The sequence below is a fragment of the Sorghum bicolor genome, chromosome 10 (assembly GCF_000003195.3).
Source record: "Sorghum bicolor cultivar BTx623 chromosome 10, Sorghum_bicolor_NCBIv3, whole genome shotgun sequence".
Classification (NCBI taxonomy): Eukaryota; Viridiplantae; Streptophyta; class Magnoliopsida; order Poales; family Poaceae; genus Sorghum; species Sorghum bicolor.
This window is the reverse complement of record NC_012879.2, coordinates 20,534,564-20,549,506: the sequence shown is the minus strand read 5'-3', so window position 1 is coordinate 20,549,506 and position 14,943 is coordinate 20,534,564. Positions and strand designations below refer to the sequence as shown.

Genomic DNA, 14,943 nt, shown 5'->3' with positions numbered 1-14,943 from the left:
ATTTGAACCCTCAAGTGTTCTCTGTGTTACAAATCAGTAGGCACAACACAAAACAAAAGAAAAATATAAAATCTTTGTCTTCCTACAAATCAGAATTCACCTACTGTCCATCTTCAGACATACTTTTCTAAATTACATTTCAATAACTGACAAATTGTGCAGCTTGCTAACATTGAGTACATAGATGGATGTCGAACTCTCTTGAAAGCTAGTAGAGATTATGATCATGTAGCGTCTTTTTATCTTTTGTGCTTGTGTGTATCTATGTACAAGATTTAATTTGCCAACTACCTATTGATTGTCCTTCTCCATTGCAGTAGTAGCAAGCAAATATTTTTTTTGGTAATTCTAAACACCCCCTTCATTCATATATAATTTGTAACCTTGGAGTAACTGGTTGCTCTTGATTTGTCATTGTAGGAGGAGGCTTTCCAAGGTCAAGACTGCTGGAAAGGCCAGGTATAAATATTAGACAACGACTACACCTGAGTTTGAGAATCACATGTAGCTCAGCGTGACAACATAAAGAAGGCCATCTAGTTAAGTTTTGAGAGACCATAATCTGCAAATATACTTTGGTGTCTCATTAACATCATCAGTAGAAACTATCTTTTTATTCTACAAGTGTTTGCACACAGAATAGTAGTAGGGCTGAATGTGTGACTTTACATGACACAATCTTGTAATGTTGGTGCTAGACAGTTCAGTTTGTGTCTATGCATGTTCCTGGTATATTATACTGGTTTCAAGCCTATAGTGCCGAATAGTAAAATGCTTGTGTGTCTGTGCAATTTGTTTGTCAGGTTGTGAAATTTTTGTTGGGTTTGCTTTGCATGGTAATTTGAATTATTTCAAGTTTGGTCTGTTAGAATATTAGGTAATTTTCATGTCATTTTAATTCCATAAATTAACAATATGATGATGACATATATGATATTATTGATAAATATAAGCATGACATGAATTATAATTAGGACATGTAAACATGATCCATAAAGCATATCTAACATCAAAGCATGACATGGTATATAACTCTCTATAACAACATCAAACATGATATAGCTATTGAAACAGATAAACAGATGTACTGAAACAGAAATGAAACAGAAATACAGATACTAGCGAAACAATAGAACTGTAGAACAGAGGTATATACGCAGAACTTAAACATAGCAGTAACAAACAACAAATATGTTGCGAAACAACGAAACAGATCTACTGAAACAGATATGACACAACTAATAAACCTGCACGACAGAGCTACTGAAACAAACAGAGACAGAGCGACGTAAAACAGAGGGAAGATGAACAGATCATACCCTGAGACTCCTGCATTCGGATTTCTAGAACCTTGTTCTTCCTCGATCGCCATGAAGCAGAGACGAAGGAGAAGACGTCGAACCAATCACCAGGAAGGAGAAGATGGCCACCGGCAACACTAAGAGACCTTCAAGAAGCAGATGAACAACAACAATAGAGTTGGACAGTCGCGTAGACGCTCCCCAAAAACCTAATTGTCGATCCCCCATGCAAGGTCTCGAACGGTAAGGGCTCCGGAGGCACCTGCCCTCTCGCTCATCCGTGCGTGCGGAGTTACGAGATGAGAATTCCTACTTTGCAACGAAATTGTGATATGAGTGTTCTCTCTCGTTATACCAAAGAGACGAGAGTCTCCTATTTATCCTTGTGGCTGGAGAGGAGAGGAGGGAAAGAGACTCCCTGTTGGCGGCTGAGGAGATAGGCACCTAAAGGGTTTTCACACAGAGTTGAAACTCCCTCAGTTATCTATCGAAACACCCGCAGATACTGAGTTGAAAGTCCCACATAATTGAGTTGAAACTACTGTACCGTCAGCGTGCCTACCACTCCAACTCTTATAAACTTCTAATTTGGTACAATATATGTTTTCCATAATTACACACCATAGAGTTTATTGATTTATTAAATGTAAATGGGTCTAGCCCATAATAAATCCAACATGATCATATTCTGTTGTGTTAGTTAAATGCTTGGATATGTATGTGTATATTTGTTAACAGTCCTGGATGGATCCTTGGTCAAACCGAACAACAAATTGGAGCCTCCTGGATTGGTTCCGCTGAAGAGTTAAACCCAGACCTGGAATGAGTGCCACCAAGTGGATCAACTAATTCTTGGCCTGGATCGAGGCCTTGTTTAGTTCCAAAATTTTGTGCAAAATGGACATTATAGCACTTTCGTTTATATTTGACAAATATTGGTTAATTATGGACTAACTATACTCAAAAGATTCGTCTCATAAATTAAAAGTAAACTGTATAATTATTTATTTTTTATCTATATTAATGCTTCATGCATGTGTCGTAAAATTTGATGTGATGAGAAATCTAAAAAAATTTATAAAATTTTTTGGAACTAAACAAGACCTCAATAATCTCCTGGATTGGATCCCGAACGAGGCCAAATTGGCCATGAGGCCACGAGGCCGGGTCCAAGGCCAGGGCCATGTCGGCCCATTCCCATGTTGAGCGTGGAGAGTGGACAAGGAGTTGTACACGTAAACCAGTGCGGCCCGATGTGCTCGGTACTTTCTAGCCTAACATGTTGCTATTGCTAGCACAAATGGATCAAAAGTCGTACGGATGATATACACTCGACCCGAAATGGACACTTAGCGATGAAATCCGGATTCACAAAACCCTAGCGACCTCGATTCCTCCCCAGGCATGGCCGTCGGCCCCTACACTCTCCGCGTCTCCCCGCCGCCGCGGCTCGATGCCTTGCTCTTCCCACAGCTGCGGCCTCACCTACGTTGCCGCGTGTCCGCTCGGGTTGCTGCCGCCGGCACCAGCTGGTCTCCCGCCGCCGGTGACTCCGAAGATGGGGTCGGCGGCTGGTGGGTTCCCGAGTACGAGAAGCCGATGAAACAGGGGAGGAGGATTGGTATACTTATCGTTTCTAGACAAGTAGATGGTCAAATCTTTCTCCTTCGAGCAAATCTTGTGTTTTTATCGCGGGGATTGTTGTTGATTTGTAGGGTTTGGGAGAGCTGTCGTGGTTGGGCTGGGAGCTCCTGTGGCGATCGCCTTGGCTGGGCTGGCGTGGCGCTTCCCATCCTCCAGGAAGCGTGAGTTCATTACCTTCTGTAGCTTCACTATATTCATTCCCCTGATTGCGTCCATGTGGTTCTGAAATTTCAACTTTAGATTGTTGTGCTTGTCCTTTTAATCTATTTCTAAATGTTCTGAAGGTTGTGATACTTTTACTTGCAATGTATCATCTAGTCCACCTGTGAAGTGAGAGCATTTGAGATTACTCAACTCTATTACATTGCCAGGATCCTTGTTCCATATATTTTTTTTTTGACAAGTGATCCATGTTCCATATTTGAAGTTGGTTTGCCACTGTGCTCCTATCATGGTATAATCCTTTTACTGCTTACTTCTTCAGATCGTCTTGAAAAATATTATTACAAGAGGTGTCTAGATTTTGTAGTGGGATGCAAAGCTGTGACAGATTATGAAATATCTGCAGCAGCTAATATCAAGTGGATATGTGGATGGGCACAGGACCTAGTTGTCGGAGTTCTGGTGCACTATGTTTCATGTACCTTGGACTCAGTTGGTCACTAGTGTGCCTCATTTACTCAGAATCAACATGTCTGTGTGCATGTTCACTTTCAATGAGGTTGAAACATGACTCCACAGCCTTTGACGTGTGTAGCAGGAAACATTGGATGTGCATGCATATGTGAGTGGGGTATATTCATCATATCTTTGTACTCTAGAAAGAAACCAAAAAATTGTAGGGTAGAAAGAGCGTTCAGGACTTCAGGTTGTAACAATCTTTAGAAACCTGTGCAATGTTACAATTTATTCCTTTTTGAAAACCTTTTTGTATTGCAATAATGGTGGTATCTGTTCTTCCTTTTGGATTTGCAGTTTAGGGAAGTCTGTTTCATTGTTGGAGAATTTGGGTTCTATTTGGAATACAATCGCCATTTATTCTGTAAAGAGAACAAATTGAATTATGGAATGGTGCTGATTTTCAGGTATACAGCAACTCATTGTTGCTCCATTACACTATGTTCAAGAGAAAATGTCAACAATGGAGTCAACAGAGACAATCAAGGAGGATGCAAGTGACAGGGAATCTGATGAAATTGAAATTTCTAGTGCAACACATGATAAGAAGGCTGAAGCAATAACTGATGATTCAAGGCAAAACTACAGAACAGAAACTGCCAGCCATTTTCCATTTGGAGTTCCTACAGATCCTGTACATGAGGAGGCTTTCTCTATATTGAAGAAGCTACAGGTACTTTAGAATTCTGAACCATTGCCTACCAGATTTAGCTTGCTAAACTATCTTAACCGCGCATGGAGGAAAGCATTTCATGACTTGTGTTGTGCATAAGCCACTATTTCCTCTTATACATTTTTGTGTTAGACAACTGTGGAAAATATTTTTTTGTTACCTTCCCTATGCTGTTTCATCTCTAAACAGTAGTTTCATATTATGTTTGATGGAAAATCAATATTCATTGCATGTATATATGTTTTTAGTTTGGTAAGGCAAGGCGGGGCAAGCTACCCCCTTCCAGACACCTAGGCATGAGGCAAGGCGACGCCATACAAACATCTTAATGTATAATACCACTAGAAATCAAAAGCAAATCATCCCATGTAATACCATAATAAATAGTGCTGCTAGAGTAACAGGGCACAGCATAAGGTAGGAAAATAGCAAATCTGAAATCTCTCATCTCTCAGTAGCAGCAAATTAGACTCTAGTGACATAACATAACATAGCAAATCTCTCATCTCTCATGTATCAGCTGTAAAAACAAAGATGGACTTATGCATCCATAGCAGCCACAAATAACAAGCAACCAGCAGAAGAGTAGAAGGAGCAGAGTACAGGAAGAAGGGGAGGAAGAGCAGAGCCGCAGTGCAAAGAGGAGGAGGGGGGGGGGGGGGGGAGGAAAACAAAAGCGTATAGTTAAAAGGAGGGGAGGAAGAGCAAAGGAAAAAAAGGGAACCGGAACCTGCCGAGGAAGTTGCAAACACCAATCCGGGAGGGCTGGAGGCAGCGGACGGGCAAAAAAATCCCCACTCCCAATGCAGTCCTGGATGGACGGATGTCCCGGTCCTGGATGGGGGACCAAAGTCCCGGTTGCGGATGGCGACCAAAGTCCTGGTTGCAGGCGCTGGTGCCCCCTTCTCCGCCGCTGGATTTCAGGTGTGCAGCTGCCCTCTTCTCTCTCCGTCTCTTAACTTGGCGCACAGCTCCCTCCCTTTTACCTCTCCTGCGCACACAACCCTCCCTTTCCCGCATGTGCAGCTCCCTCCTTTTCCCGCACGTGCAGCTCCCTCCTTTTCCCCTCGGACGCACATCACACAGCTCCCTCTCTTGCGCCTTTTCCGCCTGGTGGCGTCCGCAAGGAGGCTGCGGCAAGTAGGATGCCGTGATTCAAAAATCGCTTGGACCACTAGGCGTCTCCTAGGCTATGCCTTAATAACCTTGCCTATACTAACCTGAAATCTAGGTCAACCAGGACATGAGCGAGTGGGATGCGGATACCGGGTTACTAAAAACACACTTAGAAGGGGTTAGTTCGGATTGAGTGGTTTCAACTAATCTGGGTCTATGACCTTTGATATGCTACGAATGAGTAGTTACAGAAGATGAATACAAAGCTTTTTTTAAAAAAAGGACTGGGTACATAATTGGTGTGAATGGTTCCTTGGAAATTTCGAACCCTGCATAAGGGCTAATTCAGGCTAGCCCAAGCCAGTCTAGCTGTATGCATTATGGTGGCGTTTGGTTGGGTTGCATAGGGCATTTTGCAGTGAGTAAGCATGTGTTTAATTGGGTGCATAAGGGCTGTGCTGCATGGTTGATCACAGAAAATTGTGTTTGGTTGGTTGTATTTTACACGTTGTGATCACCTGGATGCTGTCATGGGTGATCTTGCCACCCCAGTGGAGGCCTTTCTAACCATATCTGACATGTATATCCCTAATAACCTAGGACTTATTCTTGCATCATATTTTACACAATATTGGACATTTCCACTCACTTTTTATTAGCTAACAAATTATGAGCTGAAGACTTCAAACATGCATGTTGTAGATGAGCTGAAGACCAATGAGCATAATCTGCCTTTGATCACAACTCAAACTTGTACATGGAACTGTAAACAAATTGATCAAAACAGATCTTGATGCTGTAAACAGAAGCTTCTCCACCCATAACAGCCCCAGTTTCTATGTAATCTTGTGCATTGTCACATGAAGCTGTTTCTCTCTCTCTCACTTCAAAATGAACTAGAAGTAGCTCTGGCAGCTCTAGATACAGTAGGAAGCTTGAGCTGGGATAAGCCCTCCCAAACAGCCCTAGATGGGCTTCTGTGCTCTGGCCCATACAGCCTACCTAATGTTCTGCCCTAAGCCCAGAACCTCTAGTCTTTCTCTCTCATTGCATATGTATGCTACCAACAGTTTCCATCTTCCTCGTTTCTCTCTGCTCCCAAGTGCATCAGCACCACCAGCACTTCACTGCTGTCCAAATTGGTCTTCCATGGCTGGTAAAATTAGCTGCTCTTGTGCATGTCTTCGCTCTAGTGGTCTTGGTTTCGCTGGAGAACTCTGTATCGACTGTGGCTGCACTGCTATCTGTTGAGGGCTTTGAAGGTTCGGTCGAGGTTGTCGATCAGAGTGCTGGCGTCTCTGGTTTTCATGACAACGTCATTGACGTAAGCTTCGACCAGGTTATCCCGTATCTTGCCGTGAAGACATTGCTGGATGGCACATTGATATGTGGCTCCGGCATTTTTTAGCCCGAAAGACATGGTCGTGTAGCAATATGCCCCGAGGGGGGTGATAAAGGAAGTTTTAATCTGGTCGTCAACCTTTAAAGAGATCTGGTGATAACTAGAGTAGCAGTCAAGAAAAGAGAGGAGTTCGCATCCGGCTGTTGAATCGACCACCTCGTCAATACGAGGGAGACCAAAGGGGTCCTTAGGACAGTGTTTGTTAGATCAATGTAATCAACACACATTCTCCATTCATTATTCTTTTTTCTTACGAGTACCAGATTGGCGAGCCAATCCGGATGATACACTTCTTTAATAAATCCGGCTGCTAAAAGCCGTGTTATCTTTGTCCTAATGGCCTCCTTTTTGTCGCGAGCGAACTGTCGTAGTTTCTGCTTGGGTCTTGCGGTCTTCGAGACGTTCAAGGAGTGCTCGATCAGGTGGCGGTTGACACCAGACCTATCTGCGGGTTTTCATGCGATTCATGCAAAAACGGTTACGTTGTCCCTCAAAAACTTGACAAGCGCGTCTTCCTATTTAGGATCCAGAGTGGCTCCGATGAGAGACGTCTTCTCGAGATCATTGTCGACCAGTTGGACTTCTTTGTGCTCCTTGGACTTAATTTTTGGCAGTAGCAAGGAGCTTGGCGACCGTGCTCGGCCTCTTACGAAGTAGCTTGCTCCGAAGGGCTTCGTGAAATCGAAGACCTTTGATGAAGGCGTAAGTTGCTTCAACATGAGAGATTTTCGGAATCTTAAGACGCATATCCGAGAAGCGTCGGATGTAGTCGCGTAGTGGTTTGTTTTTTCGATCCCGTATTCTCTCGAGGTCGTATTTGTTGCCTGGTTGCTCGCAAGTAGCTATGAAGTTATCGATGAATGCCTGGCGTAGCTCTTCCCATGAATCAAATGAGTTTTTAGGCAGCTCGAGGAGCCATTGGTGGCCGGCTTGATCAAGGACGACGGGAAAATAATTTGCCATTACGTGTTCGTCCCCCGTTGCTGATCGAACGGTGATCACGTAGAGGGTGATCCAATTTTCAGGGTTCTCCTTGCCGTCGTACTTCTTGAGCTTCTCTAGCTTGAAGTTGCGTGGCCAGACGACTTGTCGAAGGTGCGAGGAGAACTGCTTCAACCCAGGAGGGCCGTGTACAACATCATATTCGATACGGCAGACGTTTTCGTGCGCGACTCTGTCGTTGATGCGTTTGTTAATATGATCACAGACGTCCTTGCGGGGGAGGCTTCGTCGGAGATCGTAGCCTTCTCCCTGATCGACTTTCTGGTCGCGGTCGTATCCCGGCCTATAAGCACGATGTTTGCAACCGGCGTCCCGACCACGACCATCATGATGGGCCTCTCTGTTGCGGTGGTCGTTGTTGTTCTTTTGTTGGAAAGCATGTGGCGATGGATTGCGGCGATGCCCGCTGGGTCGCGGTGAGGCCTGACTTCGGCGGCTCCGGTCGGAAGTGACCTCTGTATAGGAGATGGCTTGCGTCCTTCGGAGGAGGTCCGCCGTTTGTCCCATAGCAGCGATCAGGTGTGCTCGTATGCTGGTCCGAACGTCCTGGTATTCTGGCGTATTCGAGAGTCATTCGAGATTTGCCATAGCAACAACCACATTGGCGCTTGGGGTCTTGAACACCTGTTGGTCTCCCACCATGTCGAAAGCATCATCAAGATTGTGCGGGACCAGTTGCCTCTGCTGCTCTTCTTCGTGCGCTTGTCGCTGGGCGCGATCGGCGTTGCGCTGCTCACGTTGTTGTCTTTGATCATCAGTTTCCCCATCGAGCACAGGTTCATCATTGTTCACATTGAGGACCAGATCTCATCGGGGAGAAAAAACTGGGAAGCGAGAGAAACCTGGGGGGTATGGGGGTAGATCCATATCGTAGTCCTCGTCCTCGGGGTGTAAAACCTCGGTAGGGACGGAGCCAGTGCTAGAGTGTGTGCTAGTGGTAGCGGTATTATTTTCCGGCAGAGTGCGGATGGAAACCATGTTGACGAAGTGGCGTGCTGGTTGCACACGTTGACTCGGTGTCGAATCTACTGGGCTCAGAGTTCGTGAAAAGTCGCCGGGTATGACGTGAAACCAGGTTGGCTGCGTTGCGTAATCTGTGAGGGAAAGGCGAATGACGCTTGCTCTAGGAGGTTGTCTTGATCTGAACGGTCCGTCCTTCCGGGGTAGTCATGATTGTTAGGGCCGTTCCCAACCGTTCGTGTGTAGTGACACGAGCTGGCTGAGCAGATCTGTGGCAATCAAATGGCGTCGTCCTGGTGGTCTGGCCCGAGATCGAGTTTACCAGATCGAAGGCCTCGGAAAGCTTGTGATCGGCGCGATCAATGGCCTCGAGCTGGTCAGAGTTGTCGACCCGCTTCCCATTGTAGCGGGGAAGCAGAGGGCGAGTTGTCGGTATGGTCGGCGACGTTGTCAAAGTTGTCGGAGTGGTCGGCGACGTTGTCGGAGCAGGGGTGATTGTGATTGACGTGATCGGGGCCACCGCTGTCGTCGCCGCAGATTGGATCTGGTTTTCTTCCAAAGCCATGGTCATGAGGCCACCGACGCGAGTCGTCCAAGTGATCTGGCCGACGGTGAACGTGAGGCCTTCTGCCACAGCAGCGGAAGCGGGGATCATGACCATCTTGTTCGTCTGGAGAGCTGTACGAACACCCTCTACTTGGCGCGCCATTGTTGACAAAAGCTAGTCGGTAGTCTACCTTGGGGTATACCCACGGTAGTAGTTTACTGGTAGACAGGTGCGCAAGCTACGAACTCGATGGTGATGCAAGACTTAGACAAGGCTTTTATCTAGGTTCGGCCGCCGTGTGGGCGTAATACCTACGTCCTGCGTCTGATTGTATTGATCTGAGATGTGTTGAATTGATCTAAGGGGGTCCCTTGCCTCTCCTTATATAGTCCAGAGGGCAGAGTTACAAATCGAGAAACTAATCCTAGTCGGTTACAATTGTCATATATAATACGATATCAATTCCTATTCCAACCGACCAGGATCTTGCTTGATCTCCACGTCTTATTTCCTTGCGTGAAACTCCAGGTAGATGGATCAAGCCTTGAGTTGTCTCGTAATGGGCCAAATCTCCTAGCCCAAGTCTAGCCGTAAGGGTATAGGGGTTTATACCCCCACAAGTAGGGAGCTTGATCTGGGATAAGCCCTCCCAAACAGCCCTAGATGGGCTTCTGTGCTCTGGCACATACAGCCTACCTAATGTTCTGCCCTAAGCCCAGAACCTCTAGTCTTTCTCTCTCACTGCATATGCATGCTACCAACAGTTTCCATCTTCCTCGTTTCTCTCTGCTCCCAACTGCATCAGCACTACCAGCACTTCACTGCTGTCCAAATTGGTCTTCTATGGCTGGTAAAATTAGCTGCTCTTGTGCATGTCTGTTCTGCCCTAAGCCCAGAACCTCTAGTCTTTCTCTCTCACTGCATATGCATGCTACCAACAGTTTCCATCTTCCTCGTTTCTCTCTGCTCCCAACTGCATCAGCACCACCAGCACATCACTGCTGTCCAAATTGGTCTTCCATGGCTGGTAAAATTAGCTGCTCTTGTGCATGTCTTCGCTCTAGTGGTCTTGGTTTCGCTGGAGAACTCTGTATCGACTGTGGCTGCACTGCTATCTGTTGCCGGTGGTGCTCTTCGGTGCTGGGTGCCTCCCAGATCTTAGCAACAGCATTTTCCTCCATAGTAATGGTGCGGCAACCAGCTACCCTTGTCACAGTGGTGGAGGGCAGATGCAAATTAAGGTGTGGCACTACTACATTGATAGAGCTCCATAGCTCAATTTATGGCGGAGACATACGAAAAATTACTAGGAAAAACCAAATGCAAATGAGCGAAATATGGTGCACTAAAGTCAAGGTATGGCAGAGACGCTACCTAGCCATATTGAGTTCTCTGCCACTGGCTTATTGGTTTGAACTCACTATTCGGGACATCATCGATCCTGATTCCTGAGTGACCCCTGTGACTATGGTTTGACCAGGACCTAATGGCAGTTTTATTGTCTTATGGTTGCTGAGATTCAATTGCATGAATGTCAACTAGCTTGCTAGCACGATTGTTAAAGGTTGTTTATACACACAACATGTCACTGTTTAAATATATTAAAAATGGTCTGCACTTATCACTATGTATGGCTGTTTCAATGGTTATGTTGTTTCATGTGTGCTGACTCATTCCTAATTTTATACTGTAGGCAATATTTATTAGGAAAGCAATGTATTAATAATGTTTTCTTCATACTGTGCTTGATCAGATAATTGAGAAAGATGTTAGCTCCAGTGATTTTTGTACACGGAGGGAATTTGCAAGATGGTTTGTTAAGTTATGCTCAAAGTTTGAGAGGTATTGGGGCAAAAGAGTATAAAATATATTTAAAAGCTATGCATGGCGTTTGCTAGTATCTTTATGTTACATCTTTATTTTTGCAATTTGTAGGAAAAGGATGCAAAGGATTGTTCCTAGTAAATTAACTTCTGGCGCGGTCCAATGTGCCTTTGATGATGTCAATATTGACGACCCAGACTTCCTATATATCCAATGTAAGTTTCACTGTTTATCATATTGGAAGTCTAGAAGGTCTTCCTAAGTTTTAGAGACAATTCTCCTGATCTAACTATTCTGCATTGCATTTGCCAGTGTAACATGTAGTGAAACTTTTATAATATTGTCCATTTTCTTTTCTTTTTTCCTTACACTAGCTTCCCTTGAAGTTCCAGATTATGTTATTTGAGTAGCTGACACTGTAAATATCTAATTTTCTAAATTGGTGATGGAAAGCTTTAGGAGAATCTGGTATCGTATCCAGCAAGTTGTCAAACTCCTTGGAAACACTGACAAGTGGCTCTCATTCCAAGGGAAATTCCTTGTTCCTACCTGATAGGTACTAGTTTGACATAAGAATTTTGATTGTTTTTACTGTTCAATTTGATAATTGGAATGCGATTCTTAGTTATTTGATCTTTGTTGTTGTTGTAGTTACCTCTCTCGTTTCGATCTTGTCAACTGGAAAGTGCTTGTTGAGCATCCATTTGCAGAAATAGACCAAAAGGTACTCATATCTTTTATTTGATATTTGGTCCTGCAACTTTAGTTAGATGCTTTGTTTCATTCTTTTTGGAAATCCTGACTCTGGTTACAGTCCAGATGCTGAGTCAAAATGTTTGCATTTTGGATCTGCGTGCCTGCCCAGATGTTTCTCCGTCCATGCTCATAGAGCTAATGGCTGGTGAAAACAGCATCATCAGCAGAGTTTTTGGTATGATCTGTTAGTATTTATCTGTGTTTTTCAGTTACATGCAAGTAATTTTCTGTAACTTAACTTGCAACAGAAATAGTAAGAACAGAAGCACCTCCTTTTTAGTATTTAGATTGACCATTATAGTGATTAGAAAATAGAAACAACTTATTTTGGTTTCTTCTAGTGGCGTTTTTCAAGTTATGTTAATATGTTTCACTTTTCTGTGCACATGTGGAGGTATAAGCTTTTTTGTCCTCTATTCAAATGAATGGGGCAGTACTGAGAACTGTTCTTAAATACTTAGTATTTTATGTTGCACTGGTTTGGCCTCAGTGTTCAGCTGATTGATTTGACATTAAATGTCAAACTCATACCTTTTTCTGCATATACTTGAGGCTGCCATGCTAGCTATTTTTAGTTAGTTTTAGTCATTCAATTGAAAAAATATCTTCTGGAATAAAATGGTTTTATCTGACTTGACATGTATGAACTTACCAAGGAGTACCTGATCTGTTGCTCTTAGTAGGCCTTGCCCTGTTCTGACAGCTCGTGACTATGGTTTACAATCCTGGCAATGTCAATGACATATGACAATATTAGTTATGTCTGTTTTAACTTGCCATCTTTATTCTCTCTACAATCATGGAATGTTACAGGAAATACTAGACGCCTTCAACCAGACAAACCTGTAACTAAAGCGCAAGCAGCTGCTGCACTAACCAGTGGTCGAATGAAGGAAGCAATTCAGGAAGAGTTAAATAGACTTGAAGCAGAAAACCAAGCCCATCTTTCTGTTATAGCTGAAATATTGGAAGAGTTAATTAGTAGGGGAGATATACAACAACAATGGGAGGAAATGATGAAAAAGGAGCAAGAACGGGCTCTTAAAGTTGACAATAATCTTCAACATGTGTTGCATGAGCTTGCAAATGAGAGGACAGACAGAGAAGAGGAACTAGCAGACTTGTTGAAAGAAAGAGCAGATTTAGAACGCCAGAATCAGGAACTTATAAATTTAAGGTCAGAAGTTGATGGAATGTATGATAGATTAGCAACTGAGAATGAAGAGGTCATGGCTGATCAGCAAACTTTGGAAAACCAGTTGTCCGACATGACCAGCAAGCATCAAACTGTCAATGAAGCTAAATCATATCTTGAAGCTGAGAAGGAAGCTCTTACAATGCTAAGGTATGTATTCTATACAAACTTACTGTTTTGGTCATCACAGAAAACAACTTCAATGTGGTTGCATCAATTTATGTGCGTCCTAGGAAAAATGTGTGAATCATCGGTCGTTGTGGACACACCAATTTATGTGCGTCCATGATTGTCTGGTTTGTAAATTGTAACTTCTTTGCTGGCTGCATTGAAAAGCCACATGGAGGAAAGCCAAGCTATAGCTATATTGATTTGGCTATGTTCTTTTTATTGGGTTGGCTAGCTGGTCGGAGGTTAAATTATAATTGGAGGCCTGACAATTTATATTTGAAATTTGTGGATTCTGATTCTTTGAAGTTCAAATTTATTTCACAATTCGAAAAATGCAGAAAATCCAATACCATGAAACAAAAAGCTGATTTTTTTGTTCTTTCAGTAAATTTCTATAAGTTGAACTATGAATTATGCTATTTGGTTATGTAATTTAGTTGTTGAAAGTTAAAATTGGAATTCCTGTATTTCTATTATTCATAGTTTCATGTTTCTTTTTCTGAATTTCAGATGTTACAATTTTTCAGTTTTCGAAAACATCAAATACAATTTTTTTATTTTTATTTTTTGTTTATTTTTTGCATATTTCAAAACTTCAGAATTAATTCCAATTTACATTGAAACCAAATCATGCTTTTATGCTGGTAAATTTGCTCATCTGCATTTGTGGTAATTAAAGCAAACAGGGGCCTCCTGATGCAATTTTAATGCGAAAAATAATATACTTAGCATCAACAGCAGTCTTCTTGAAGAAATTATCAAGATGGTCAATGACTTATACAGTTACACGTGTTGCTTCAGTGTCAGCACTATGCTATTGATATTCTCTAAATGCGATGTCAGTGCTGCATACCAACTATAGAGCATTCATTTATTTAGCCTTGGTAGTTTGGGGCATTTATAAGTTCAAACACACTTAGGCCGTGTTTAGTTCCTGAAGGTAAAAAATTTCGCGACACTAGCATTTTCATTTGTTTGTGGTAATTATTGTCTAATCATGGACTAACTAGACTCAAAAGATTGCAATTAGTTTTTATTTTCGTCTATATTTAATACTCCATGCATGCGTCTAAAGATTCGATGTGACGGGGAATCTTGAAAAATTTTGGTTTTTGGGATGGAAATAAACAAGGCCTTAGTTGTTGTACTGGTACTCTGGTACTCTTGGTCTAAATCGAAAAGGAAAAAAAAAACTCTTGTGGAACTGATATTACACATCTACCGGTTTATTTCAGGACTTGGGTGGAAGATGAAGCAGCACGTGTCCATGAACGAGCTGAGACACTTGAGAAGGCTTTGAGAAGATGGCGAATCCCAGAAGATTGATCCTTCCAAACTAACTGTGTTTTGCATCGGTAAAGTCTTGCTCAAAGTTTTTGAAGCTCTTTGGCTCCAGAGCATATGCCATCTGAATAATTCTCAATGGTATGGGATGGTTGTGCCTTAATGTTCTATTAGTTTATTTTCCTTTGGTGCTTCTTGACATCTTGCTGCCATTCTAAGGGCACACTGGCACCTGGAAACCTTTTCCGCATTCATGTAGATATTTTTGATGCCTTGATGTTGTAGCTGTGCTCGTCAAGTCTAAACTGGATCTTGGTACATGGGTGTACTTGCGTGAAACTGTGCAAGCCTGGAAGGGTGTTGCTCCTTCAAATTTCATGCTATATGCTA

At 43.0% G+C, this 14,943-nt stretch overlaps 1 protein-coding gene across 1 annotated transcript; it reads left to right on the top strand.

Annotated features, from left to right (window-relative positions):
- LOC8072916 lies at positions 2,590–14,943 on the top strand. Its single transcript, XM_021449528.1, has 10 exons — positions 2,590–2,922; positions 3,017–3,106; positions 4,031–4,296; positions 11,077–11,165; positions 11,259–11,362; positions 11,601–11,703; positions 11,799–11,871; positions 11,967–12,078; positions 12,717–13,248; positions 14,505–14,943. The coding sequence occupies exons 1-10, from the start codon at positions 2,706–2,708 to the stop codon at positions 14,593–14,595; spliced, it is 1,677 nt and encodes a 558-aa protein (XP_021305203.1). The 5' UTR covers positions 2,590–2,705; the 3' UTR covers positions 14,596–14,943.

Excerpts from the sequence above, each read along its gene's own strand:
- LOC8072916 (XM_021449528.1), top strand. The coding sequence starts at position 2,706 with ATGGCCGTCGGCCCCTACACTCTCCGCGTCTCCCCGCCGCCGCGGCTC. Across the intron at positions 2,923-3,016 it reads GAAACAGGGGAGGAGGATTG|GGTTTGGGAGAGCTGTCGTG; the intron begins GTATACTTATCG and ends GTTGATTTGTAG. Across the intron at positions 11,363-11,600 it reads AGACTTCCTATATATCCAAT|CTTTAGGAGAATCTGGTATC; the intron begins GTAAGTTTCACT and ends GGTGATGGAAAG.